Genomic DNA, 27,177 nt, shown 5'->3' with positions numbered 1-27,177 from the left:
CTTTTGTTACTTGTAAACATTTGGGACTGTTACCACATTCAAAGACTAAAAATAAATTAAGGAGCTGTATTAGTCAATTTTTGAATGCCTAGGTTTATAAATTCTTTTTAAAAAAATAATAAAAAAAGTCAAACATCAAAATACAATGGTGTTTATTTGCCAGGCTTCTGAAGCTATGAAGGACAATTCTACCATGGAAAAGTCAATTCAGTATTTGGTTAGGAGTAAAATAAAGCAAGAGACAATAGTATGTATTATTTATTAGATAAAGAACCAGGAAAACTGTGGTCTCTATACCGTTTTCTCTGTTTTCTACTTTCTGTAGTTATGTTTAGAACCAGTTTTTAGGTTTTGTTCTTATCAATATTTAATGAAGCTGTAGCAGACTTTGTGAATGCAGCATAAAACAACAGCAGGATTGTAACTTTTATGAAACTCATGAATGGGATATGCGAGTTCTCTCCAGCAGAAAGTACCCAGCAGCTCCAGGGATATCTAGGATAAAGTAACTTCTAGTGAGATTTTTTTATTTAAAAAAAAAAAAAAAAAAAAAAAAGTAACCAGGTCTTGAGTACTTTTCAGCATTGGTGCAATCCAAGGCTGCCATAAGGAGCTGCCAGCATCATTGTTACCTACAACTGTTGTGCTTAATTTGAAAGGTGAGGGACAAAACACAACAGAAAAGCTTGAGATTGTGTCAAAGGGGAGAAAAGGAAGTATTGCAACTTATGCCCATTTATAAATAAAACACAAGGGTTGATTAATGTTAAACAGGGGAATAATTAAAATAAAGCAGAACAAAACTTCTAAAGAATATATTTAATCTAAAACTTTAAAATGCTGACCTTAGCAAGGTGTTCTTGATTTAATGATGGTAGAAGAGCAGTCTCTTTCACTTCAAAAGCCGTGCTCTGAGAATTCACTGCGTCACTGCCTCAGTCATGCTGGATCTCCCTCCTTTTGCTCCTGTCCTTTGGGAGCACCTCAGATTCCTTTGGTCTGTTTATTGCAGCTGCCCTCATAAAGGTGTTTGCACAGATTGCCTCTCCTTATTTGTGAGCAGGCTCACAAATACGAGTCTTCTCTTCCCTAAAGCTGGATCAAGCTGACTTTCTGTTCATTGGACAGTTTACTTATATTTTGTATGTATTTGACAGCAGTCAAAGTAATATTTTGTGATAGGCTGTATGATATACAATGAAATGTTCTCTTACTATTTCAGTGTATATCAGGTCCTGCAAAGTGGTTAGGAATTTAAATTTTTGAATTAATATTGAATATGAAGATTAAACCATAGCTCTGTGGAAATCATAATCTTCTTTGAAAATCACACTTCATTAGACAAAACCTTGTCGTAGTGAAGAAAATTAAAATATGTGTCAGTCAGGCATCTTCTTCTGAATATTTCACTTTATTGTTGATTAATCCAACTGTATTGGAAAGGTTAAAGAGTTTTATTAGAAGACAGGAATGGTAGTTCACCCTGACATACTGTCAGTCTATTCCAAATCTAGTAATCTAACTCAATATTTCAAAGGTACAGCCAACAGTTCTACCTGTAATCAAGTCTTTAACTGTGTTTTGGGGGTGGGCTCATATACACCTACAGATGGTCTGTGTGAAATGACACAATCACCGGTACATTGCTTGTGTTTGAGTTTTAGGCTGTTTTTTTGTGACTGGTGAATCAAATTAGCATTGACCTTGGGTATTTGGCTTTTATTTTTCCTCTTCCATTGTAGTGGATTTTTGTTGTTGTTGTTGTTATTGGTTGTTTGTTTTTTTTTTTAATTTACATTGTGTTAACTACTTTTGCTTGGTTTTTATGAAAAAAAAAATATATCTTATTTCAAACCATATTTTAGTGTAGTAATATAAAAATGTTGGTCCAGTTAAAGGACACAAAGTAGGTCTCTTTACATTTTAGCAGGGAAACCATGGAAATTGGAAGTGGTTGATATTATACTGCAACTTTGCTGCAGTCTGGTTTGTCTTTCTGCAGGTCTTTCTTTTGAATCTTTTAAGAAACCTGATTGCAAATAATACTGCAGTCAGACAGAGGTTCACATGCCCTGGGCTTTCCATTTCTTTTAGTCTGTGTTTGATGTTACTGAGCCCAGTATGCTCAAATTTATTTCACAGGTACTGTAGGAATAGCCAGTACTTGTCCTTACAGCATTTCTTTCCTTTCCCTGTTTTCTCCTCAGACACTACAACGTATTCCACGGAGCGCTCTGAGCACTTTAAGCCATGCAAAGACAAGGACCTTGCATATTGTCTCAACGAAGGGGAATGCTTTGTGATTGAAACCTTAACGGGATCCCACAAACACTGCCGGTAAGTCATCTGCCAAAAAGTGCCAGGAAGGTCTTCTGTCTGAGGGAGGAAGCATTAGAAAAGAAACAAACATTCAGGTGTAGAATGTTGGAAAGCAGTGGAATTTCTTCCCTCCAATTTGAACCTCACAGCTGGTGGGTTTTTTACTAGTCTGTGATAATCATAAATAGAAATATGTAGATACAAGAAGCAACATCTTGATCTTTCAATGGATAAGAAAAATAGTCAATAATATATTTTCTAATCATGTAAGGATTACTGTTTCATTTTGTTGGGTATTTTACATATAAAAGCCCTATATTCCCCTACATACCAGAAATATTCCTTTATTTTGGGTATCCAGCTGGAGCATTTCACAATAGCTGTATGTACTGTTTATTGAGAGAGAGGAAGGGATAGCAGTTTTAAGAATTAGGGTTTCTTAAGTTTAATTACTGAAAGACAAAATGGGCTATGATAGCCATCTGAACCTGCTCTATAGCTGTTGTACATTTTTATACTCCTGAACTTCTGCTATTATGCAAGGCCATCTTGAATGTATTGAAAAGAATATCAGAAAAGAAAGCCAGATCACTTATTATTATTATTATTGTTGTTATTATTAGTTAGCCATAGAGGCCAGTAAAAAGGAGTGATATGCAGAAGGAATACTGCAATATCTTCCTGAAGATGAGGATTTTAGCACACATACCCACCAGACCCCCAATTATTTAAGCAATCTTTCATGTTTTCATTTTGGACTGCTTGTGACCTAATTTACTCCTACGATGCTGTGTATGGCAGACAAAAGGTGTATCTGAGACACTCGTATGCCCACGTTCTATCCCAAACACCTAAATGTGTGGAGAACTCTAGCATAAATAATAAAAAGTGTTGAGGACAGAAGATTTCCTGAAGGGTCTGGGACTTCAGCTGCCAAGTCCCAATAAAAGCAGAAAAAAAAATTTGCAAAATTTCATATGCCTGGATTAAAAATGGAAATTTATGAATTTAAAGACTGATGAACTTCTGCTTATCATCAGAAGAATATTTCCAAGTTTTTCACTTTTTTATACAATACTGGTGATTTTTTTTTCCCATTCAGTTGTGTATGGTTCAGTGATCATTCATTTCCCTTCTTTATGTTTTTGTATGGCATGCTTAAATTGAATATTATGATTCATTTGTTGTGGAAAATTGATGTCTTTTTCTACTTCCATCTTAATACTACACAGATTTTTTTTTTCTTAAAGCAGATGAGGTTTTTTGGTCTTTCTTAAAAATGTCATGAGCTGTTAAGGGAATTATATAACTCAATTATTTGTTTCTCATAGAATATTCAAACTGAACAAAAATGCTATAAAATAGCAGAGGAAAATGGATGTATATGAGGATTTTTAAATTGGCTGATAAATTTAGTAGCTAACCTCTTTAAACAGACTGGTTTTGCAAACTGTGGATTACATTTTGAGAAATTGGCAGGAGATATACCTTAAGAGCTGCATTCTTTTTTTGTTTTTGTTGATTAGCTTTTTTGACTTTCAGGATCTTTCCTATCATCTTTGCCAAATTCTTATTTATTTCCTGTGATTCTGATAGTGCAGCCTGGCTAATGGTTAGAAGTTTTTCACCCAAGCTTTCCCCTGTTAACTCAACAAGTCAAAATGTTGACTTTTCATTTTTTCCAGCAGAGTGAAATTTTTTCATCAACTTCCTTGTGTTATCCTTCCATAGGGAAGCAGCAGTATCTCTGGGAGTGCCTTAGCTCCCCTGTGTTTGAGGTTTTTGTTGCCTGTACAAGTTCCAGGCACTGGCACATTCTCTGGGAATTAAACATCTTTTTTATGGTGGGTACTCTGAGTGGTGCAACACCAAAAGACCCATATTAGGCAATGATTTTCATATAGCAGAAGAAGATACATTTTAAAATTTAGAGGGCGATTAGTTGTAGTACTTTGTTTAGTTTTGTAAGGACCTTGGACACTGCAAGCAACAACTTATTCAGAATCGCTTTTATACTGATAGGTTTGTCATTAATGGAGAGAAACATTTAAATTTGACCCCTAAATGCTGTATCTCTAACTGGGTAGACTGAGTGTGTCTTTGTGAGAGTCAGTGTTGTAATGAGTGGGATGCAGGTGTTTTCCTGTCTGTAGCCTATAGCAGTGCTCAGAAATAACAGCCAGAATGTACACATATAGAAAAATACAGTACTGATATACTGTAATTGTCCTGTAGTAAAAAAGCAAATTTTTTATGGAATTCCCACTGCAATCAAGAGAAAAATTTGAATACAGAATTATGAAGACTTAAAATGGTACTTTGTTCTTGGAATCAGGCTGCATTGTATATGCTTACTGAGTGATTTTGCATCTGTTCTGGGAGCAGAGCACCAATTTGCTGAAATGGGAATATGCCATGTGGAACAGCTGCAGTCAGAGGACCTTGGATGAGCAAAAAACTTTTATCCCACTTGGTCAGGTTTGAAAGGTATTAGTAGATTATATTCTTAGAGAGTTGTTCTTGCGGTGTGTGCACGTCTAAGGATAATATGCTAATTATAAAGGGACAGAAAGAGAGATTTGGTAGCAATAAATATTTGAGTTACACATTGGGCCTCTTCTGTATCCTCCTGACCCATCCTGGCAATGCCAACAGGCTCACCTGGCAGCTCAAGCACCTTTCAGAGTTCATAAACTCCATGGTGCTGTTGTTGGAAGGTTGGCACGTGCCCCCCTTCTGTCTCCAGCTGTCAGTGGTCACGTTGGCACCGGGGTGTGGTAGAGCGCTGGCTCTGGCTCGTCCCTGTTCTGTGGGATTCCTGCTTTGAACCCACAACTGTGGGGAGTGGGACCAAGGTGCACCCTTGGCCAAGGGCAGGGAGGAGGCTGTGTTACAGGAGGCCACTGGAAACACAGGAGATGAGATCAGAAGCAGCCCTGATCATGGATCTTCCACTCCTGTTCACCTACAGAGGAGTGTCCTGAAGTCACAGGAATTTATTTTTTAAAAAAACTTAATTGTTTTTATTCTAAATTTAATTCAAAGTCGTTAATTCAATTTTTTATTCAAACTTCTGCATTTTACTCACTATCTCTTGGTGAAAAATTGCCTGGTATGTAAACTGGCAAGAGTTCTGCGTGGTTAGGTAACAAACAGATCCACTGGATGTTTTGTGCTATTTTAAAGCTGTGACTTCAGTGTTTATTTTTGTGAATGATTTAACATGAGCTTGTTTTAAGGATAGGGTAGGTCATCGGCAGGGAAACTTCATATTTAGCTTCTCCATATGCTTAAATTTTTTCAATGTTGCCACCTTGAGATTTTCAGCTGAATGGTGAGGGTGCCTTAAATTGTAATTTACACCAAAAAAAATCAAGTACACAGTCAACTCTGACACATCAGTGTTTAATGGGGTATTATGTAATCCAGACTTTAAAAAGACCTGTTCAAGTTTTCTTTGTACAATTTTATTTTAAATACCCCATCTCAAGTCATTCTGGAGTGTTTTTTTTCTTAGATTGGCTTGTGGGGTTGTGGTTTCTGGGCTCTTTTTATGACTCTTCCTACATTATTTTCTTCCTTTTTAATCCCTGCATTTTCTTTAGATAACCCAATTAGGACTGGAAAACACTGGTTGAGCAAGTGGCTAAAACTTTTGAGGGGAGAAGAGGATGTTCTTTTAAATTTCTCCTCTGGAAGAAGCCATTAGGACTATTGTGTATGCACAGAAAGTCTCAGCACTGGTGATGAACTCTGGTGCACTCTGTATAGGTTTGAGTATGTTGGATGAGATATACCTTTCATCCTGTCCTCCTGTCCTCCATCTCTCCTTCAAGCAATAGAAAGCCTGAGTAAGTTTTCTGACAATGGAGAATTAAATAATGGAATCACAAAGGTACAGTAAACAAAGCATCATTTCCAGTGGACCAAATTACAGCAGGTTATACATCAGCATCTGAAGTGTGCTACTGTGGTTACAATCCCAGAGTTTTCAGATTTCATTGGACAGTCTGGTTTTGATGCATGAATGCTCTGGTGAATTCTGAGTTTGGTGGTCTTGCTCATCTTTATGCATAAATTTTCCATTTTTACGTTTAGTTTGTTAAAAAATTATACCAGTATTTCTCAGCTTTGTTTAAAATCTGTCATGAGAGCAGAAGGATTGAATCCCCATTTAATGAAAATCCAGTTTGGATAAATGTTTATATACTGTCAGGTTTTATTGTGAATCTTCTGCATAATAGTAACTGTAATCCAGGCACAGCCCTTGCTGTCAGTAAAAGCAGGAGAAAGGGATCAAACAGATGGGACTTTAGAACCATTCTGAGCTTGGCATATGATTTGTGCACTTAACCATAAGTTAAAAATCTAAAAAACTAAGAATATAATTTCCCTGATTTAGTTACATGGCTTGTTTTCTAGGCTTTGGCAGTCTGACTTAGGTGTTTTAAAATACCAGCTACTCCATTTTGTGTGTTCCCCCATCTTGTATTACACTGGCACTTTTCAAGATTGCAAGTCCAGGAAATAATTCACTATTGAATAGCATCAAATACATTAAAAAAATCTCACTCATGTCATAATATTCCAAGCATACTTTCATCAAAAAATCCACTGTATTAAGATGACACTGTAACATACAGCTACAAGCTTTTAAAGGAGGAAGAAGGCTGTGCTTGGAATTTAGGATATTTTCCATGTCAAGGGCAATCAACAGAGCTCCTGTTATGAAAATGATTGTCTTATGAGCATTGCTGTAGCACATATCTAGATTATAGTTGTGTAGTTGCATGCACCATTTTCTGGGATGTCTCTGCCTTTACTTTCATGTTTACTTTGGAAAGCCTGAAGCAAAGTTAAAATACAAAGTTAGGTATCTATAAGCTGTTGTTAAGCAGCTCCTTAGTAACTTTAATATAGATACCCCATTGTGTTATTACTCCATCATCTGTTTATTCAACAGTGCTCTCACAAGCTGTGATTGCTTTCAGCACTGTGATTGCTTCTTTAGCTGAAAAGGAATGGCCAGTGTGCCTAAAGTGTTGTGCCTGGTTCATCCTTTTCAAAGCTCAGCCTGTAAGAGGTCAGGAAGCTGGAATTCCTGAAAGGTCTGTTACAGGGTGTGCATTTTCCCAGGGTAGCATCAGCTTGCCCATGTTCATTTACTCCAGGTAGTGCTCATAATAAATTAAAACCTTTACTGCCTTAAGTAATGCTAATATCATCTACAATGTGACTACTTCTGTCTTTTTTTATTGGAAACCATCATGCTTTTCTTGTATATTTTTAGATATTTTTTCTCCTTCACAAAGCAAGCAAATAAAAATCCCCAAAGACCAAACCAGAAAATGGTCCCCAAACCCAAAGCATTTCTGTGCATTCTCTTCAAGCTCCTGCCCCCTGAAATAACAGGAAGAGGTCGCATGCCTTTGTTGTCACATTCCTGGTTTCTTGTTTTAAACCTTTTTAGATATGAACTGTGAAGAAAAATGGTTCATAAACCTCAAGGTGAAATGATCCAAGATATCTGTAGGACTCTTACTTGTTACCTAGGTATCCTAACTCTTTTCATATTATCCAGTCTTACATAATCATTATAATTTGGTCTGAATTTTTTTGCTATCAACATATAAGCCTTGAGTTTTTTTTAATTGGATGCAGTTATTTAGAATAAAAACTAAATTAACTGGTCCAAATACCAAATTTCACCTAGATAAAATCAGTACTTTTTCAGTTATCCCTATTCTTTTTCTAACAGTCCTCTAAAATCAAGCCCCTTCAAGTCTGATATTATGGTATAAGAACTCAGTAAATAACAAACAGGTTTTTAAATGTAAATTGAGTCTTTTAAAACCTCCCCAGATGCAATAGTGCAGGAACACATTATATGATATTCACATGAAACACAAGAACATCTGATTCATGCTTTCATAATTTAACTTTCAGAAGATAGAGGCTTTTGAGAAATCTTCTTGTCAAAGTACTTTAATTATTGATTAATTTGGACAGTATCAACACTCCATTTTACAGTGCTTTTTATTTACAGATTTTCCCCTAGATTATTGCATGCAGCTTCTGCTGTAACTTCTATGGTAGAAAATACTTTCAGCTTGCAGAATACATACGCCAATTTGAAAGTCTTGTGAAAGCCAGTTACTTTCAAATATCTGCAAAACTAAGGGTTGTAATGCAGCAGTGTCATAATTTTCATATCAAATGTCCTGACAGATATTTTCCTCGATGTGTTTGCAGAGGTTTCCCCCTCACACATTAAAGGTTTTGGGTACTGCAGTAAGCCAGTGTTTATTGTGGTTGTTGCTGCTGTATCATTCCTTCAAGCAGCTCTGCACACAGAGGTCACTGACAAAACATCTGTTATCCATTTATCCCTCTAAAACATTTTCTGAAAATAGTTCTGTATTCATTTCATTGTTTGGGGGAGAATAAATTAATTTAGCAGTAAAATGAAATATAGAATGAGAGAAAGTTTTGCACTTAATGATAGTTTTAAGTTTCTATAGCCTGTGTTCATAGTATTTCAGGTTTTATTTGCTTTCTGCTGAGCACCTTAGGCTATATACTCTAATGCTTTTCCTTTGGGGAAAAAAAAAATGATTACTAACAGTGGGATTTCCTGGCTCCATTTCCATCTTTTGAAGATATGAAATTTATGCACCTGCTTAAGGTTATGGTAAAGATGTATTTTTCCAGTGGGAACAATAAGGTAAAAGTCATAATACTGTACAGGTAAAATGCATGCCCAGATAATTAAATTACACTCCAATTTAACAATTCACCTGTGATTCATTCAATTTAAGCAAATATCTATGAAAGCAACATAAAAATCTTAGTTCCATTTTGTCTTGTTTGAAATGCTTATTCAATTTAATATTTTTGAAAGAGTTTGAGGAAATAAAGGAGAAATCATGTATATGTGCATCCAAAGTTAATGTTGGTGCTTAAGAAAATGAGTGTATTTTAAACCTGTGTCAGCAGGCAGTACTGAAAAAACATGGAATTAATTTTTCTTTCCCAGAATACTGAAGACTAATGTAAATCCATGTTCAGTTAGTGTGAAGTATGGGAAAATGTAGTTACAGTCTTAGCGCATCCCCTTGCTTACATCTTATTTTTTTAAAACCACACATCTGTAGTTCAGAGATAGTAGCATGAAATTAAACAGTTAATGTTTTCATTTATGTATGTACAGTTACTTCCCAGACATAAGAGATGTATATCCTTTTTTAGATCAACCAGTAATGTGAGTGAAACAAAAATATTTCTGGAAGCTTTAAGTAAACTGTCATCTCTTCCTGAGTTCTGGAAGAGAAAGAGGCCAAATTGAGCTCCCTTGGGATTTGGCAAGATCCCTTCAGCTGGTTGAATCAAGGGTTGGGCTGTAACCTGGAATTTCAGTAGGGAGAAGTGAGAAATGTAGTTGCCAGCTCAGCAGCTGAGGTGGTTTTTTCTTGAGGCTGCTAATAATGCTTGGATTTCTTCATTTGGCATTTAAGTGGGAGATCAGGAACCAGTGCTGTGCTAACATTTATTTCCATGTCTCAATATCAAGAATACTTAAATCTGGTGGAACCTTTTAGTTTTACCACCACTTTTTCTTGTGCCTACACTTGTTTCTGAAGCTGTATCCTGCCATCACAGTTTAGCAAGGCATCCTGGTTGTGTAGCACATCTCTGCTTGTAGAGAGGAGTGAAATCCATTTTATACAAATACAAACTTCTAGTAAGAATGTTGACCTGTTAATAGGATAAATTGCCTCAAAACTGCCTCCTGTTTCCTAATTCTAAAGCAAAATAAAGCCATGACACATACAGAAAGCTCAGTACATGCTGTCTGAAACTGAATACAAGATGAAGAGGTACATCCTGAAAATTGGAAAACCACAAATTGGTTAAGTCCTTCCACTTCAAAGGAATGCTCTTTGAATTTATAAGAATTGGGCTTTTTCCCCCCCTTATTTTCCAAGACCCCAGTGGAAGAAGGTTTGTGTAGCTTTTATGGTATACATAAAGAATTTGTAGAAAAAGAAACCATACCTTAAAATGTATGGGTGCAAATATTGATGGCATATATTGCATCTGTCTTGAAGCTAAGGTATGCAAATATTCTGCCATCAAGCTCTGCTTTTAAATTAACTTGGAAATGAGTTAGGTTTGTTGTTGTTCTTACCTCCCTTAGGCAAGAAGGAATTTGTGAAGTGCATAATGCAGACATCTGAAATCTCTCATTTAAATTCTCATCTCTGCCAGTGTCTTAAGTACACTGAAAGCAATAGCATTTCCAATCTAATCCTATCTGCAGACATTCTCCCAGAAGATCTGGAAAAAAATCTCACTAGAAGAAGAAATAAGCTCTGGACAATTGAGTCCTTTAAATAGAAATATATGCCAACTATATCAAAATGCTAAATACCAGAACTTTAATCTACCAGCACTCTAGATCCATCTGAATGAGAACAAACAAAACCAACCACCTGTTTCGTCTATCCTTCACTGCTAAGAAAACCCTTCCTGCTCTCTCAAATAGGAAGAGGGGAAGTGAGGCAAAAATATGTGGCTCCTGTAATGTTGTGTAAAGTGGGGCATCTGAGATTAGGCAGGTGAACTGTTTCCTGTGATTTGTATTGAACAGATAACTATTCTGGTCCTTATCCTGTACCCATAAACTTAGCGTTTGAATTTTAAACGTGTTCCTTGAAGTCATTCCAGTGCAGAGGGGTGAACTCTTTAGGCAACCTGCCAACAGGATATAATAAGCAGCAGATTTAGATAAAGTCTCTTCAAAGATAATGCCAGGAGTGTGTAATGAAACACCTTTTGGGGACTGTGTGTGTTGGGTAGAAAACTGCAGTTTTCACAAGAATTGTCCTGTTGAAGAAGCCACTGTGAGAAGCTTAGGGTAATATCTGCACTCTCACTTGGATCACCACACAGATCTGAGGTCCAACTCCAAGCACTTAAGCTAGTTATAATAGCCCAATGATGCCTGGTTAATTAATTAAATGCAAAGGATATTTGACAGGGGAATGCTAAGTTAGATTATCTGTGGAACTGCTTCTGGAAGGGAAGCTTTTGCTATAAAGCTATATAAGTTTATAAACTTTGCATCAGGTGCTGAATATTTTTTAGAAAACAGCAGTTCTTGGTTTTTTGGTGAATGTATACAATCTTTGCAGCATGCTTTTTGTCTGAACCTTTCCTATTCTATGATGCTTTATCCTGAATTCACGAGGCAAATTTATTTTATTTTTTAAAAGCATCTTACAAAATAATGTCTGGAAACTAATACTTTTTTGTTTGCTAATTTTTATTAATAGTTTTTTGAGGACAGAGGGAAAAATATTTAGAAATTAAATAAAACCTAAATTTGACCTTACTGGTCTCAGGAAGATCCTCAAAGACAGGCCTCATTTCACACAAAAATACATAGTGTTTTGGGTTTTTTTGGGTTTTGTTTTTTTGTTTGTGTTGGCTATTTTGAAAAGTAAAAACCAGATTAATAAATACAATATTTGAAGTGGCAGGAGGCTGAAGTTGATGGGATCACTCTGGCAGACTCTTTGAGGCTGCTGAATGGAACTTTGCATTGGAGCTGCACTTGTGTCAGGCTGACTTTCAATTTTGCCCTTCCTCTTTGTGTCCAGTTATTTTAATTTTTCTTCTATCTTTTGGTCCCCTCTAACACTGTTAAGGTAATAGTGAAGTTCTGACTTTCAGGGTCCAATCCCATCAGAAATTGGAAGGAGGGCAGTGTAAAGTCCTTGTACAATGGCTGTCCTGGATGGGCATTCCAAGTGAACTGCCTTCTGGAGGAATTGCTTAAATTTCTCACTGTGGCTGGAGCTCCCAGGAAAGTTTGTGATGATGACCAAATCCTAAAAAATGAGGTTTTTGCTAATCTCATTAGGGAAATACTAGCAGAAGCCTGAAACAGACTATCATCCCCCACTCCCTTCAGTTGGAAAAGTTTATTTCAAACATAATCTGAATAAATTTGTAAGGTGGGTAACATACCAATTATAAGGCTGTGGTTGCTGGCTGAGGTTAGGGCAGCAGGGTGACCATGTGCTGATTGTCTTTGAGGACTCTGGAGGAAAAGGTAGAGAATGAGAGCTCTGATGAATTAGTATAGACAGAACATGGGAAAATAAAATCATGATTTGATGGATTAATAAGTCAGTAACAATTAAATAAGACTAACTGCTTAAATATAGAGGTTTTTCCCTTTAAGCACCATCAAAGTCTTAGTGGACTGAGGAAAATCACGTGGAAGGAAATGCTGTTCATACATCTGTGGTGCTACTTCCATGTAAATTGCTGCTGTTTCCATGTGACTTACTAACTCAAAACCAGTGCAGAAATCATTGGCACTTCATGTTGCTGCATTGTCCAAGGTCTACATCACTTTTTGGTTTTATTTAGAACAATGGTGCTTTTGTTTTGTAAAGCAGCCATCATGCTACCAAAGCTACCAGCTCTATGCACTAAATCAGTTGCTATTAGGGAGCAGCAGCAGAACTTGTTGTGGCTGCTCTGGCAGTGCTGATGTGAGATACTGATCCTGTGTGATACAGACAGGCTTTGCCAAAATGGGCTCAAAAAGCAAAGCATGATTTCCATGTAGCAATGTTGGTTCAAATCATACAAGATGTTGTCAAAAATGAACTGTTTTAGCTTTGTTTTCTCTGTTACTTTGATCATTTTGATCATTCCATTTGGGAAAGAGATATTTTTCTCGTGGTTATCTATAGAGGTGATAAGTTTATTTGGTTTATTGTTTGTTTTTAGGAGTGGGGCTGAGGGTTTACCTCTTTACACTGGAACTTTAAAATTCTCCTGGAACCAGGAGTTTCTAACATAGCAAAACAAATTTCTGTCAAAAAAAAACATGATTTTCCTGAAATTCAGGAAGGAAATAGCAGCAACAACTAAAATTTTATGTGGGTTTATTTTTTTGCTCTCTTTTGGAAAGAACTAGCAAGTTCTCGTAGCATTACTTTTAAAATGCTCACTCTTGTAAAACCCTGAGCACTCTGTGTTTGAATAATAATGATTTACACTAGTGGAAATGTTTGGTACACTGCAGTAAAGATTTTTATATCTATCTCATATTTGCAAGTAGTGCACAGTAGAATATTTCCTAATAGAAGAAAATGGATGAGGTAGTGGCAATATATGCAACATGTTAGCAAAAAATAGACTGTATGAATTTTAAATAAAGCACAAAGTTAATTCATTATGCATGATGGATAACTATATTTGCCAGGATGAAATTTCTAGTAAATCTTACTATTGGCTGAATCAAGATGATTGTGCTCTTGTCCAGAGTGACTTGCTCTCTTTGTGTAGTTTGATCTGCTCATGATGTAAACATAAATCAGAAAACAAGATGTTGCATATTGACAGAACTGAAATTAATTTTTTATTTAAAAAAATACTGTTACAGGATTATCCCAAGTGTTGTGTTTTGTTGGGTTAGATAGAAGGAAGACACTGCTATGTCTGTAGCTGCATCTGGTAGTTTTTTCATTGTTTTCAAAGATAAGTTTCTCTGTTCTGGATTTTGTCTTCTCACAGTTATTTTCAATAATCCATAATCACACCACACATTTTATGAAACCATACAGATCAAAGGTCTGTCTTAGTCATCCCAAGTGCATTCATTCTGTTTAAATGCTCATTTTGACTTGCTTGTCTTCTAGCAGTAATCTGAGGCTCACCACAGCGTAAACAGAGTTGTTCTTAATCTTTTAATTATTTGTTCAGTTAAATCCCTTTCTGAACTAGATCCTGGCAGTGTGTCCTGAGAGCCATAGTGTCCCCAGGGTCTTCCTGGGAAAATGGTCACTGTAACCCTGTTTCACCCCAACTATTCTCATCCTGAGTTCATGCTGCATAGAAGGGACCAGTGTTCTACTCCTCTCTTGGTGAAAGTCCTTGTGGGGCAAAAGTATTTCCTCCAGCAGAGAAAATTAATCAGGATTAATTTTGCTTAGGGATTAGGTGGTGTAACCTGAAAAGAATTATCATGGTAATTCTGGGACACAGTTTTTAGGTGTAGAGAGAACTGCAGCATTACGTGACAGAACGAGTTTACATTAATTGGAAGAAAACATGGATTCATGCCTAATGAATCATTGTTCAACAAAGGATCAGAGTAGAAAAGAAAAACTACAGTCTTGGCCTTTCACTACTTGAAAATGTTTGCAGAGTAGCCAGGAAGAAGGCTTAGTGTCTGTAAGTAGGCAAAATTCCAGATAAGCTTTTCCAATATTGCTTGCCTTGAAATTCAGCTGCTCTCTATAGTAAAAACCAGCAAGATGGAGTACCCATCAATTTTTTTCACCAACTTAATCTGTTGACATTTCTGAAAACAGGCAAGTAATATATGAAAAATAAATGTAAACTTTTTTCCCCTCTATAAATTAAGTGTTTGTAAAGAAAAGGCATTTGTAAATAAAAGACCTTTGTAGGCTGCGTTGTATAAGCTAGAGCTGTAAAAAAACTGATTTGAGTGGGTTCTCAGTCAGTTAGAAGCTTGCATTATAATTTACCATTGTAGTTTTCATGTTAATTACTGACACATGTTAAGCTTTTGCAAGTCTCTTTAATGCTTTATTAGTGTTTTGTGGGGAATAAGGATGTTTAGCATTATCCTTAGAGCATAGATGTTAGTTTTCATTTTATTTCTGTTACACGAAGGCGCCAATAAATATCTTTATTGTCATCTAAAAAGCCTGGATATGCAAGTGCTATTCTCCTTTCAATTTATGCTCAGCTGGAATAACAAGGAGGTCTAATAGTCATATGAAAAATTTGCAATTATGAGTCCTAAAATGATTAGATAGTTTGTATGTAGCTAATAGAAACTGTGTTATGCTTTATAATAATTAGGTACTGGATTGCTATTTCTTTTAGAAAGGCGTACAAGTGTAAAAATGAAAGTATATCTATCCATTTTCTTAGGAGGAGTTTCTGGAGTTGACACTGGAGTTGACTGAAACACAGTTTCATTGTGCTGGAGAATTGATCTTTTGTCAAAATCCAGAGGTACATTCCTGGGATATCTGTTGAAAGAATCTGTGATGTGTATTAAATCTCACTGGTTTGCTTCCTTCTTTTTAGCAGTGACTTAATCCTGAGCTTTTCAGGAATAGTCATCTGCTCCTAAAATAGGCAACAGCTTTTAACCCCTAATGATTATTGACCGGCTGACACTTATACTTTGTCTGTCCTCTTTGAATGCAGAGTCAAAGTTCATTTAAAGCAGTTGTTTTGCCTTTTTGCCTGTCTTGGTATTTTGACTGCAGTAAATCTGAGACTTTGAACCCCTTCTGGTAGAAGTTTGCACTTGCCACGGGGACGTCTTGATCTCAGGGAATTTGTAGATCCAAAAACCACTGTCACAGTCAAAGATTTCCATACATTTTGACCTGTCTTTGACTTCTCTGTGTGCTTAGAATATCTTTATGCCATAACAACTTCCTTATAAAATATAATATTTTGTATTATTGCCTCTCAAACACACAACTCCAGTGACTTTGTGAAGTGGGCTTATTAACCAACACACTAGTGTTGAAAATTGATGATTGAAACATATTTCAGTTGTGTCTGATGGACAAAATTAGGAGGAGCCATCCAATATATTTTTTGACAGCCAAGCTTATTATCTGCAGTTTGACCTGATAAATCCTCACAAGGGAGGTCTTTGTCTTGTGGTGAGCTGGATGTTGATTGTCAAGGAGTGATGGCTGTGCAGGTCTTCTGGGGGAGCTGTCTGGTCTCTGTTGTCACACAAGGGGGAATGCACTTGCAGCACTGCAGGTTGCTGCAGTGATTGCAGTTTCCTCTGACATTACTTTAATCTGAGCCTGATCAGTATCTTAAATACTATCTAATCACAGCAGTAGCTAAGTAATGAGTAATGGCTTTTAATGGAATAGTTTCTATATGTATATGTATCACTCACTGAAATTTTGCCTACAATCTTATCTTGGATGCTAATATTTTGGGAGTTGGTCTTGTAGCCTGTTCCCTTTTCCTAACCTTATAAAGCAATCCGTCAAACCAGCAAGGTCAGATGTAAATCTTCATGATTGAAGACTGCAATGTCTCTTGACTTTAGATTTTATAGATACTTCTGTTTACAGATATTATCTTTTTTTACCTTCTGCTGGAACTGAATCCTTTGTGATTGCCATTTTGTTGTCTTAGATATGATCAAGCAAAAAAAGCATCCTTTATGCATATAAACAAACACCAAATCGATTTTCTGCTTTTGCATTTGTCTGTTTTAGGATCTGGTCTTAAGAACAAACAAATGAAAACAGGGAAATGGCTTACTTATAGCCTCTTTTAAGCCTGAGGGGTTTTTGTCAAGGTTTTTTGTTACCATTGAGATCAGTCCATCTAAAATGGTTTTGTTGATCAGTGAATGTACTGCATGCCAGTGCTGGTTAGTCCTGGGTCAGTAGTGCTGAGAACATCCTCAAACTCATATTCCATCTAGCCCCACATGGATTTGCTATACCAGGAGCATGAGTACTTAGTTCAGCTCAGGCACTATGGTTCCACATTCCCAAGTTCTGTGCATGGAATGTTTTCCCTTATATGTGGTATTGTGGTGCAGTAATGAGGGTGGAATTCTGCAGCCATGAACAGGTCCACCAGTAACTACTCAGTGTCAGTGCCTCTTATAAAACCAGGCACACAAACCAGTACAACCCAATATTTATTAAATACTTGCTTTCTGCTGCTCTCAACACTTACTAATTACTATTGCAACTATTCATTACTTGCAAACGGGCTTTTTGGGTTTTATTGTAATTAAATAATAGCTCTTTATATTCCCTGTGACAAATCATGATGAATTAGTCAACTTATCTCCTCACCTATTTCTCTTCCCTCTTTAATTTAAGATACTGCATATGATTCTATGTTTTAACCTATATTTGTATCTGCAAAGGAATTTCAAAGTACGGGCCTTGATTTTTACACAAATACACAATTCCACATCATTGTGCAAAGTCTTTAGTTTAGATGTTATTTCAGCAATAGAACATTTATTTGAAATGACAATTAGAACTATGACCCATAAATACTGGGTGAAGCTAGTGACTGAAAGCATGAAGTGAAGAATACATACAGAACAGAAAACTGTAAATGCTGTTATGTAAACCCATTAAATCTATTAATTATTTAAAATACAGTTAAATATATTAGTCTTAAATTTAACTATGATATTGACTTTCTTGGAAGTCCATGGAGAGAGCGGCTGACTGACATATTTTATAGAAAACTCAAATCCACATCAAGTACAAGAGCAATTGTTAATGTAAAAGCAAATAGCATTTTTATTTTCAGTCCTTTGACTAGAGAGAAGCTTGCTGTGAGCAGGACAGAGACTCCTGCAGAGCTGCAAAGAGCCATCCAGTGGAAAATGCATTTTGATGATGTTCTTTGGACTCCCAGTAATGAAGTCTTGAGATATCATCCCTTTGTTGATATGCCCTCCTGAATAAACATAGTAATTACTGCTGTTAAAGCAGCAAATACTATCTGAGCAGCAATCCTATAACCTCAGTTCATGTTTCAAAACAGACAAGGAAAGTAAGTTTATCTTCAGCAATGAGGAGCCAAAACAGTCATTCAGCACATTTGCCTCTATTATGTCCCCTAATCTCCTGAAACCATCAGAGAAACTTCACTGGAGTGGGCTTCACAGTATTAATGATCCAATAGGATAAATGATATTTGTTAAAGTTTTTAAAAGTTCAGGAATTTACAAACTGCGACAAAGACAGAAAGACTCAAGGAGGGCATTTTTCTTGATGTGGTGTTAAATGTTATAGCACTTACAAGCTTTCAGAAACTGGCTGCTGTATTTTGAAGTGCAGAACTTGGATACAATACATAGTAATAAGTTTCTGCAGGTTTAGCATTTATGTAGATAGCATAAAGAAACAGTAAATTATAAGCAATAAAAGTCCAATGAAAAACACGGTATTAAAATATATTGCATATAAGAGCATTTCCCTTTTCTGAAGTACATATGTGGAGCAGCAACAAGATCTCATATGTTGGAGAAAATTTCATCCAATAGCTCTATAATCATCCAAAAGTGATTCAATTACACTTTTTTATCACACTTTCTCTCTCCAGAGTTCCTTATGTGAAAAGTAATTCCTAAATTTCAGACTCCAAACTCTATAGTGAAGTGACATAATTTCAGTAATTACTGAATGCCTTACCATGAAGAAAGATTAGGTTTTCCAGTGGTTTAATTTTGCACATGGCAAATGTTTTGATATTATACTTTTTCTCAGCAATAAGAAAAATGCTAAAGCAGATCTTGTGAAAAATTCCTGGCAAAATGCAGTGCCTGTGCACGTGCATTTATGTGTCACACAATTGCCTTCTGAACAGAGGGGCTCAGAGGAGCTCCTCTTGACATGTTCAATTTTAGGTGAACCTCCTGCAGACAATTCCCTGTGCTCACTCCACACATGCTATTTACACTCATGCTTTTATTTTCCTAGATGGTTTTGTTCAAGCCATTTGCAGGGCATGGGCCCTGCAAGCACCCTCTGTGCTATTGAAAAGATAATAATTTAATCTTGGTCCTGTGAGTCCAAAATCACTACATGCTCAGAAGAATCAAAGCCTTGTCAATTATCAGGCTATCACAATGTACCTTTGGAAGATTTTTCATGGCAGGTAAAATACTTCAGGGTTGGTGTTTTTTTTTTTGTTTTGTTTTTTTAACAGAATTAGCAACTCAGGTAATTAAGCTTACATTAGATCAAATAAATGAGCTCTGAGAGTGAAGTTAAAAGCTGAAAGTTTGTCAGCCTAATTGTAACTAATTGTTGGTCTGACACATAAGGTTAACAGCAGCTAAAAGCCTAGAAGGGAAAAAATATCACTCAATCAATGGGGAAATCCTTTAAAGAAAAGCTTTGCTGGGCTTGGGTGTATTAGGGAAGCAGGGCACACACCAGAGGACAAAGAGAAATTTTGACTTGATATTTTAGACCCTTTAAAGATTATAAAACCCCCAAATGTACAAAACTTAATTAGAAGCTAATGATTTGGCTTTGTGGGGAGCTGAAGAGAGCAGAATTGGGAATGGCTTGTTTGAAATGACCTTGCTGTCAGGGTTTCACATAAGCTGTTAAATGCATGCAAAGAACTGCCACAAAATCAATGAAATAAAACATTGCAGTGGTCCAGTATGGAAGCATAAATTACCATTTTAATTTTCAATCAATAAGAAAACAGATATCCCTGAAGCAGTAAAACATGACCTGCACACAGATCTTCATTTCAGGACAAAAGAGAACACAACAGATACCCATAAAACTCTCATAGATGTTTTCAAGAACAATTCTGGCTGTATCAAACAGGCAGAGCAATGCTGGTTCTGTATAATGAATGGATCTGCTCCTGATTGGGAATATCTGCTCACCGAATAAAACAACTTTCTTCACAGTTTATCATTTTGCAAATCTTTTTGACAGCTGGCTTTAGAATTTGCTTTGGATGTCCTTGTTTTGTTATGAAGTTTGTGGGTCTGGGCAACACTTTAAAAAAGTGTCTGGTCTAGCCCTGAAAAGGTGTCAGGATGGTGCTGCCCAAAAGGCACTAAAGAGTAGCACAGAGAACTTTATTGTAGGCCATAGTTTTGCAAATCTTTAGCCTTGATTGTTGCCATAATTACTAGTTTATGATAATGTTCCATGTGTTGCTTGAAGGGGTTAAATAGACTATTTCTGTTGAGAAGGGAAATTTATTATAGTAAAATCTGATTGCTTTTTAATTTGAGTGTGAAAGTAAGTGAGCTTGAAAATCCAACCCATTGATACGTTAACTTCAAGCCCTATTTTTAGGACAGTATTGAATAAGTGTGAATTGCTTTTGCCTGGTTTCCAGATGGTCAGCACACAGTTTGAAATGCTTTAGTCACTTGGCTTATATTGAAAGGCTTCTATGAGTACCCAGTGTTTTGGTTTTGACTGGAAGTAATTTAATGTCTGAGTCACAGCTACTGAGATCTGAACCTGAGGAAGATTTCTGCACGTGCTGTAAATTGTAACGCCATTGTAGACTATTTGCTCATCCTATAAATTCTGCTTTCAAGATACCCACGGAGGCATAAAACTATTAACTAAGACAAAAGTTTTCAAATTTACCAGCAATCCTGATTAACTGGGGAGGTTCCAGCTGACTGGAAGGTGAAGTGGGATAAGCTGGTGGTCCTTGTGGTTGGCTGGAAGGACTTGGGGTCCCTGTGCAGCTTGTAACTAAACTCAGGGTGGAAAACAGATGATATGTGTAGGATCAGTGTCACCAGGGTTTGTGGGCTCTTAGTTTTGCACTGTATGATTATTTATGTATTATAAAGCACCTCATCCATATGAATTTTTTTCACAGAAGTTCAGATTTGAATGAAACCAGAATGGAAATAAATGCAACTTATTTCCATTTATCTGATTTTTGCAGCAATTCTATCCAACCGAGGAGTTAGCATAATTTCTTTTCTGAGACACAAATTTGTCCAAATGAAACAAATCAGTCATAAACTCACTGGAGGGTTCAGTGTGTGTCTTCCTGACTTTGTAACAAAGCTCAAAACAGAGTGACAAAGATGTATGTGACTTCATAGCCTAGAATTCTCCCTATAAAGGGATCATGTCATTGTACCTATAAAGGGATCGTGTGACCCCTTGCTTCTGTCAGTGAAACGGTCCTTTAAAGAACTTCCTGTTCACATTTTTGAAAATTCTATCTTTATATAGCAGAATAAATAGTTTGTGATTTTATTGTGAGCTGATTTTGCCAAATTAACACTTTGTGATAATCCTAGCATGGAGCTTTTGCTGATAAATTCTTCCCATCTTCCTTGCTAGAACAAAACAAGGTACCTCTTTCCCAAGCATGTTATTTATAAAAAAATAAGAACAGATAAATAACTAATGAAACAGAGTAGAAATTTTAGGGAGGAATTTGCAAACCCTGAAGTGATTTTTTCTTTTTATTTTACTGATGTTATGATCACTTATCCAATGTCTTTTGTCAATTTATTCTCAATATCCACATCAATGTGTTCTTGTGTATTTAAAATTTAGTTTGGGTTTAGTTTAGAATCTATATTTTAAAGGGTAGTGATGTTAATTAGAGCAAAAGAGACTTAAAAAAATTAAGTTGAAATAACAAAAATTCTATCCTTTCCTGTTACTTTTGGTGTCCCATTAGTTTTGTATCTTTGTAACTTTAAATATTTATACTTAGAAAAATACCAGCAATGTACCTTAAAAACCATGGCACACAAAGTTAGTATTTGCATTTTGATGAATTTCTATGTGTGAAAATAGCCTTCAGGTTTCTGATGTGATGTTGTTCCCACAGTTTTTCATATCTATTGAGAAGTATTCCATCTTCTCTCTGGAATGGTATTGAAAAATGTGGCTTGGAAGGTAATTTTGCACATGTTACTGGAAATTGTGATTTTCCTACCCTTCTCAAGCAGCCCTCATTATCAGCAGATAATAAAAGTTATTTTATTATCTTGCCTTGTCAAATAATCTCTGAGGCTCAATGTGCCAGTGATACACAGCCATATATGTTTGATGCCAAGAATTTTCTAACTCCCTTTTTCTAATTTTCATATCTAACCCCCTAATTTTCTAATCTTCATAACTGCAGTGGGTTTCTGCAATTAATAGAGTGACTGAGAGACAAAAATCCAATTGCCAGTTAGAGAACTCTTCAGTAAGTTAACTGTATGCAGTTTGTTAAATAAGTATTTAAACAACTGCTAATAAAATCTCAGGTCCACTGGGAATTACCTGTGTTAACACACGGATATAGTGAATTTTAGAAAAGGATGAACTTCATGATTTTCTTTAAAAAGCAAAAAGAAATGGAAGTGGAAATTGCGTATCAATTTAGCCAGAATATTGTAAGCCTGGGCATGAATATATTTTATAGATAGGTATTTACATCCTGTTTTGAGTTTTATATCTCAGATTTTATCCTAAAAATTGATAAAGCTAGCAAGTGTTCATACAAAATGTGGACACTAGTGAAAATACCCTTTCAAAACTTCTCTTCAGATTGCAGGCTTACTTGGTCTTCATTAACAGAAAAAAAAAAAAAAAAAAAGGAGGGTTGAGTAGTAGGGGTGCTGTGGCTGGGTTTCACACTACAGATGAGAACAAGTTTATCCATTTATCTAATTCAATTAGACTGAAGCTTCTACATGAGAATAAAGGAACGTTTTCAGTAGTTTTTAAAAAAAGTTCATTGTCTTAATGAAGAAATGAAATGTTGAACTAACAGTAGCTGGATTTCAGGCCATGAACAAATTTAATCTCTGTCTCTCACAAAGCAATATTAGTCTTTTTGTGCAAATGTGTTCACAGGAAGTTCTCATGGCCAGTGCATGCTGTGGCATTCCCCTACAAACATTAAAGGCTTCCACTTCCCATAAATGTGTAGCAGAATGGTTTCTGCATTTGAAATTGTAGAAGAATCACACATCAGGTTTCTAATTTGGGAGAGAAAGATTGCTGTACAAGTAGGCTTGGCCCTGTCTATATTCAATAGCTTGTCTCTGGAGACTGGAAAAATCATTTGTTGTAAAAAGTACAGGTATGAAGGAAGTGTTATGAGGCGTCAAAAACAGTTTGTAGCTTTTCCTTGGCAGCAGAGTTTTTTCTGGAGAACTTGTACAGTATGTTCTGTCCTTTCTTCTGCAGTCAAATAAGTTCTCCCTTTGCCTAAGGATATTTTCTACTATTTTTGTTATATTTGTAAAATTAAATAATTCTTCCATAGAAATTGCTATTATATAGTTTCAATTACTGATTCCAAAATCATACTGCTTTAATGCTTCCCAGTGTAATTTCCCTAACAGCCCCACCTGAATCTCCCAGGGAATCATAAATAAACCTTATAACAGGTAGATTAGCATCAATGTTGTTCCTTTAGATACACATCAGGTAATCTGGCTTTAAAGCCGAATGCTGTGAGAGGATAACAAGGGATTTGACCATTGCATTCTCAATCCCAAATCCAGGTCTGTCAATTAGCAAGGTAGGTGGAGTGCATCTAATCTGATTTTACCTATTAGTTGTTTAATCTATGAATTTTAGGTCAAAAGAAGCCTAGACAAGCTTTTGGTCATGAAAAACTATTTCCAAGAACAAGAAAAGGGGACACAGTTTTTAATATTTGCGTAATTTCAAACCTAATACTTAAAATAGGAGTGGAAGAGACTCCCATTGAGCAGCTTTCCATGTAAGGTATTGAGATTAGTTTTAGGTTCTTATGGACAAATTAAAGATGATTTTCTTCAGGAAAACAAGCAAGTGAGCACAAAGAATGAGATGCCCATGTGGGAATTAGGACTGTGCTTGTGGACCTGGTGGGAGTAGTATTGTAAAATACAGCAGTATTTTAAAATGGAACAAATTTCTCTTTGAACCTAAAAGATATAAAACCACTGTGTGGTATTTTTACGGTCACTAATTATTTGATGCAAGATATAAATTTATTTACCCAATATAACTTTCTGTGTGTATACATATTTCATCTGGGTATAGTATGAAGTGAAAGAAAACTGAGAGCAAACATTTGACATTATATTCAGCTGTTATTTCTGATATAGAGTTGTGTCTATGTAGAAAACACTTGTGGAGAGGAGTACAGTGAAATAGTGTCATCCAGGGGTAGTACTGTTGAGTTTGTTGAAAAGAAACTTCCTTATTTTTTCTATTTCCTGTCTTGGAAAAAAAAAAATACAGTATGTGTATCTAATTTGAGGCAAAGTAATTTACATTTACTTTGATTTTTTTTCCCTTGTTATGCTTTGAGCAGTCAGGCACATTGACTACTGATGAGCATATAGGACTTCTGTGTTTTATTTCCTGCTTTGGTTCCTAAGGAAATCTAGCCTTTATTGCTAATTTACTGTCTTACTATTACTCTTTCTTTGTGAAATTCTACTGGGGTTTCAAACAAAGAAACAGAAAGAAATGCTAGTAAATTTATTTGAAATCAAGTTCTAACTCTTTATAATCGAAAATGAATTTAGAAATTTCTGTTCTATAGTCCAGAAATTATTAAGCTAAGATGTCTCAGTATGAGATCATCTGATGTTTACAGGGCAGTACTCAACAAAAATGGAAAATGCAAATAATTTGATTATTTGTGTAAGTTCCTACAGGTGGCTTGTCTTGTACCACTCAAAATACCACGTGTTTAAAGGCAGTTGTGCTCTTCTGTACTTGACTGAATCCAACACCTCCCCAGACCCATTTTATTTTGGAGCATTGGAGAGTTTTTCCATAAAGGTAGAGTCCAGCCCCCTGATCCTCATGGAAATAAGGAATTATTTAGAGTCTGCACAGCTTCCTATCTATGCTGAGTTTACAATAAATATGTTATTTTGTAGAAGAGTATTTGCTCATGATGTCCAACATAATCCTTTCCTCATAAGGTATTTTAAGAAACCATAGTTCTTTATTACTTGAAAGGATTAAATTTCATCAATTTCCTTTATATAGGTGATGGAAGAAATATCAGAATAAGAGTCAAGGTTGGAAGGGGGATGCAGGTCTATAACCTCTTGCCACTTTGCCAAAACTTTTTTGTTACTTTTTGGTGCTGGATGTTTAGCTTGGGGGAGGGAGGGTTACCTTTTTTCTCTTTTTTGGAAAGAAATGGGTAGGATTATAAACCTACTTTGATCACAACTGGCAAAAGTTTGGTGTCATATGAGTCACCAGATGCAATTATATATTGCTATTCTTATGCAATGAGTGTCCAGAGCAGCTGAATATTTATATGAAAATCAATATTATGCATAATAGGCACAGAATAGATTAAAGGATGGGAATTACTATCTAACAGATACTGATTCCCACATTTTCCCCAGTATTTTTAGAAAGAACAAAGAGAGCAGTAATACAAAATTTCTGCCTTTCTGCTCAGTTCCATCACAAATGATTTGAGTGTATTTGATCAGGTGAATCTCCCAGAAGAAACTCATAAAGGAGCAGCAGTTCCCTGCAAGATAAATACAACTTCTGATGTTTTGGTGTTCACTTTCTTGCTCTGGAAATGCTAGGACAGCTATGTGTGGCCAGACCTGTGCCAGCCACCTTTGACCATGTTCACTTCAGGAAAATACACCTCTGCTTTTAGTAGCAGCATTCATTAAAGAAAAGCAACTACCTTGGTCATTATTCAGCGTCTAAATTTAAAAGCATTATAATTTTTTTCTTTTTAGGTGAATTATGTTCTGTGATAATGGTGGCTGCAGTTACACATTTAATTAGATTTACTGTGAAAAGAACATATAGACTTCATAAACTGAATTTATGGTTTCAATTTGTTCCTAATTTTGAGGGTTTTTTTTTTTAATTATAATATTTTTGCATTTCTGTCAGTGTCATCACCACATGGTGACATTTAGGCCACATTTAATTTGAAATTAAGTATACTAACAAAGTTAGTTCTAGCTTGTTTCAAAGAAATCATAGGATTTAACTTAGGTTATGTGAGTATATTTATGTTCTCCAGGGACAGCAGGTGACAGTCTAAATCCCCAAGTCCTCCACAACTGAATTGTGGGGTTTTGTGTATGCTGTAGTTTTATGTATGTAGCTGTTTTCACATCTCTTCCTTTTGGCTAAAGATCAGGTCTGGGGAATGCTGTGTGTTCAGTGCACTGTGTGCAGCCTCAGCCTTTTCACACATTTGTTTGAAATGTCACTCTGGCAATTGTAATGATCTTCATCTCACCACTGTCTTCTTTCTAGGGTGTGTTTAGCAGTAGTCTTTAAAAACCTTTGTCAGGAGTTTTATTTATAGCAATAAATTTTCTTTCCTCTCCACGGAATTGACTTTTGTAAATTCAAATAGACATTGTACTATATGAGATAATCAAGGGGTGAGGCCTTTTGATGTGGAAAATACTCCCATTTATAAAAAAATATTTTTTCTTCTCTCATATTGTTATCCAATTCAGTGGTGGGGTTTCTTCTCTTTTTTGAGAAGGCATTATTTTGTTAATCATGCTCTATGTGATAACCAGGTGTGTTGCTGCTGCAGGTAGTTCTGCGGATTTTGGCAGGAATGATTCCTTGACATATTTTTTTCTTTTAACTTATGGCATATGTACATGAAAAATGGACTTCATGTGTCAGATATGAACCTGTGCCTGAATTTTGAACGTGGTTGTTATTGCACAAACAGTTTTTGCTTGGATGTACTACTGAAAGAAGTTAATTATGTGAAATACTAGGAGAGGAAATCCTTTGGGTTATTTCCTGTACTAAAGTTTAAGTCATCCTGATCTACTGGATTTTTTTGCATTCCTGTATACAATACAACATATATATATATTTTATCTCTCTCTCTCTCTCTCTCTCTCTCTATATATATATATATATATATATATATATATATAGTGTGTGAGCCTATGCATATTTTATGGGGTTTTTTTCTTAACTTTCTGGAGAAAAGCCCTCAGCTCCCTTAAAGGCAAATGTCCATGTTTCTGGATAATCAGGCTGTGACTGTCTTGTTAAGTCAGCAGTAGAAATGTCTGCACTAAACAAAAAAAAAAAAAAGAGAAAAAAATCATATTTTTCAGTGGTCTGTATCACACACGTGAGTTTTGTTTGCATTTCTTGCATTAAGGAAAAAAGAATCATTTCCAAATGCATCTGAAGCTGCAGGCAGTGACCCACATGGAAAATTCCATCCTGGGGAGCTTTCCTCGTGTGTTAGACAAAACGTGAATCACACACAATTCTGTTTTGACTCTCTCTT

At 35.9% G+C, this 27,177-nt stretch overlaps 1 protein-coding gene across 5 annotated transcripts in view; it reads left to right on the top strand.

Moving 5' to 3' along the window:
* Nucleotides 1-27,177, top strand: part of NRG3 (neuregulin 3) — a 343,618-nt gene that overhangs the window by 140,669 nt on the left and 175,772 nt on the right. For all 5 annotated transcript variants that reach the window (XM_068197290.1, XM_068197291.1, XM_068197289.1 and 2 more), the window contains exon 2: nucleotides 2,208-2,337. In XM_068197290.1, coding sequence (XP_068053391.1) covers nucleotides 2,208-2,337 — 130 coding nt within the window. The remainder of the gene's footprint in view (nucleotides 1-2,207; nucleotides 2,338-27,177) is intronic.

Source organism: Anomalospiza imberbis, chromosome 8 (genome assembly GCF_031753505.1).
Source record: "Anomalospiza imberbis isolate Cuckoo-Finch-1a 21T00152 chromosome 8, ASM3175350v1, whole genome shotgun sequence".
NCBI classification, from domain to species: Eukaryota; Metazoa; Chordata; class Aves; order Passeriformes; family Viduidae; genus Anomalospiza; species Anomalospiza imberbis.
Note: the sequence above shows the minus strand (reverse complement) of the source record. Positions and strands in the feature narration are given on the sequence as shown.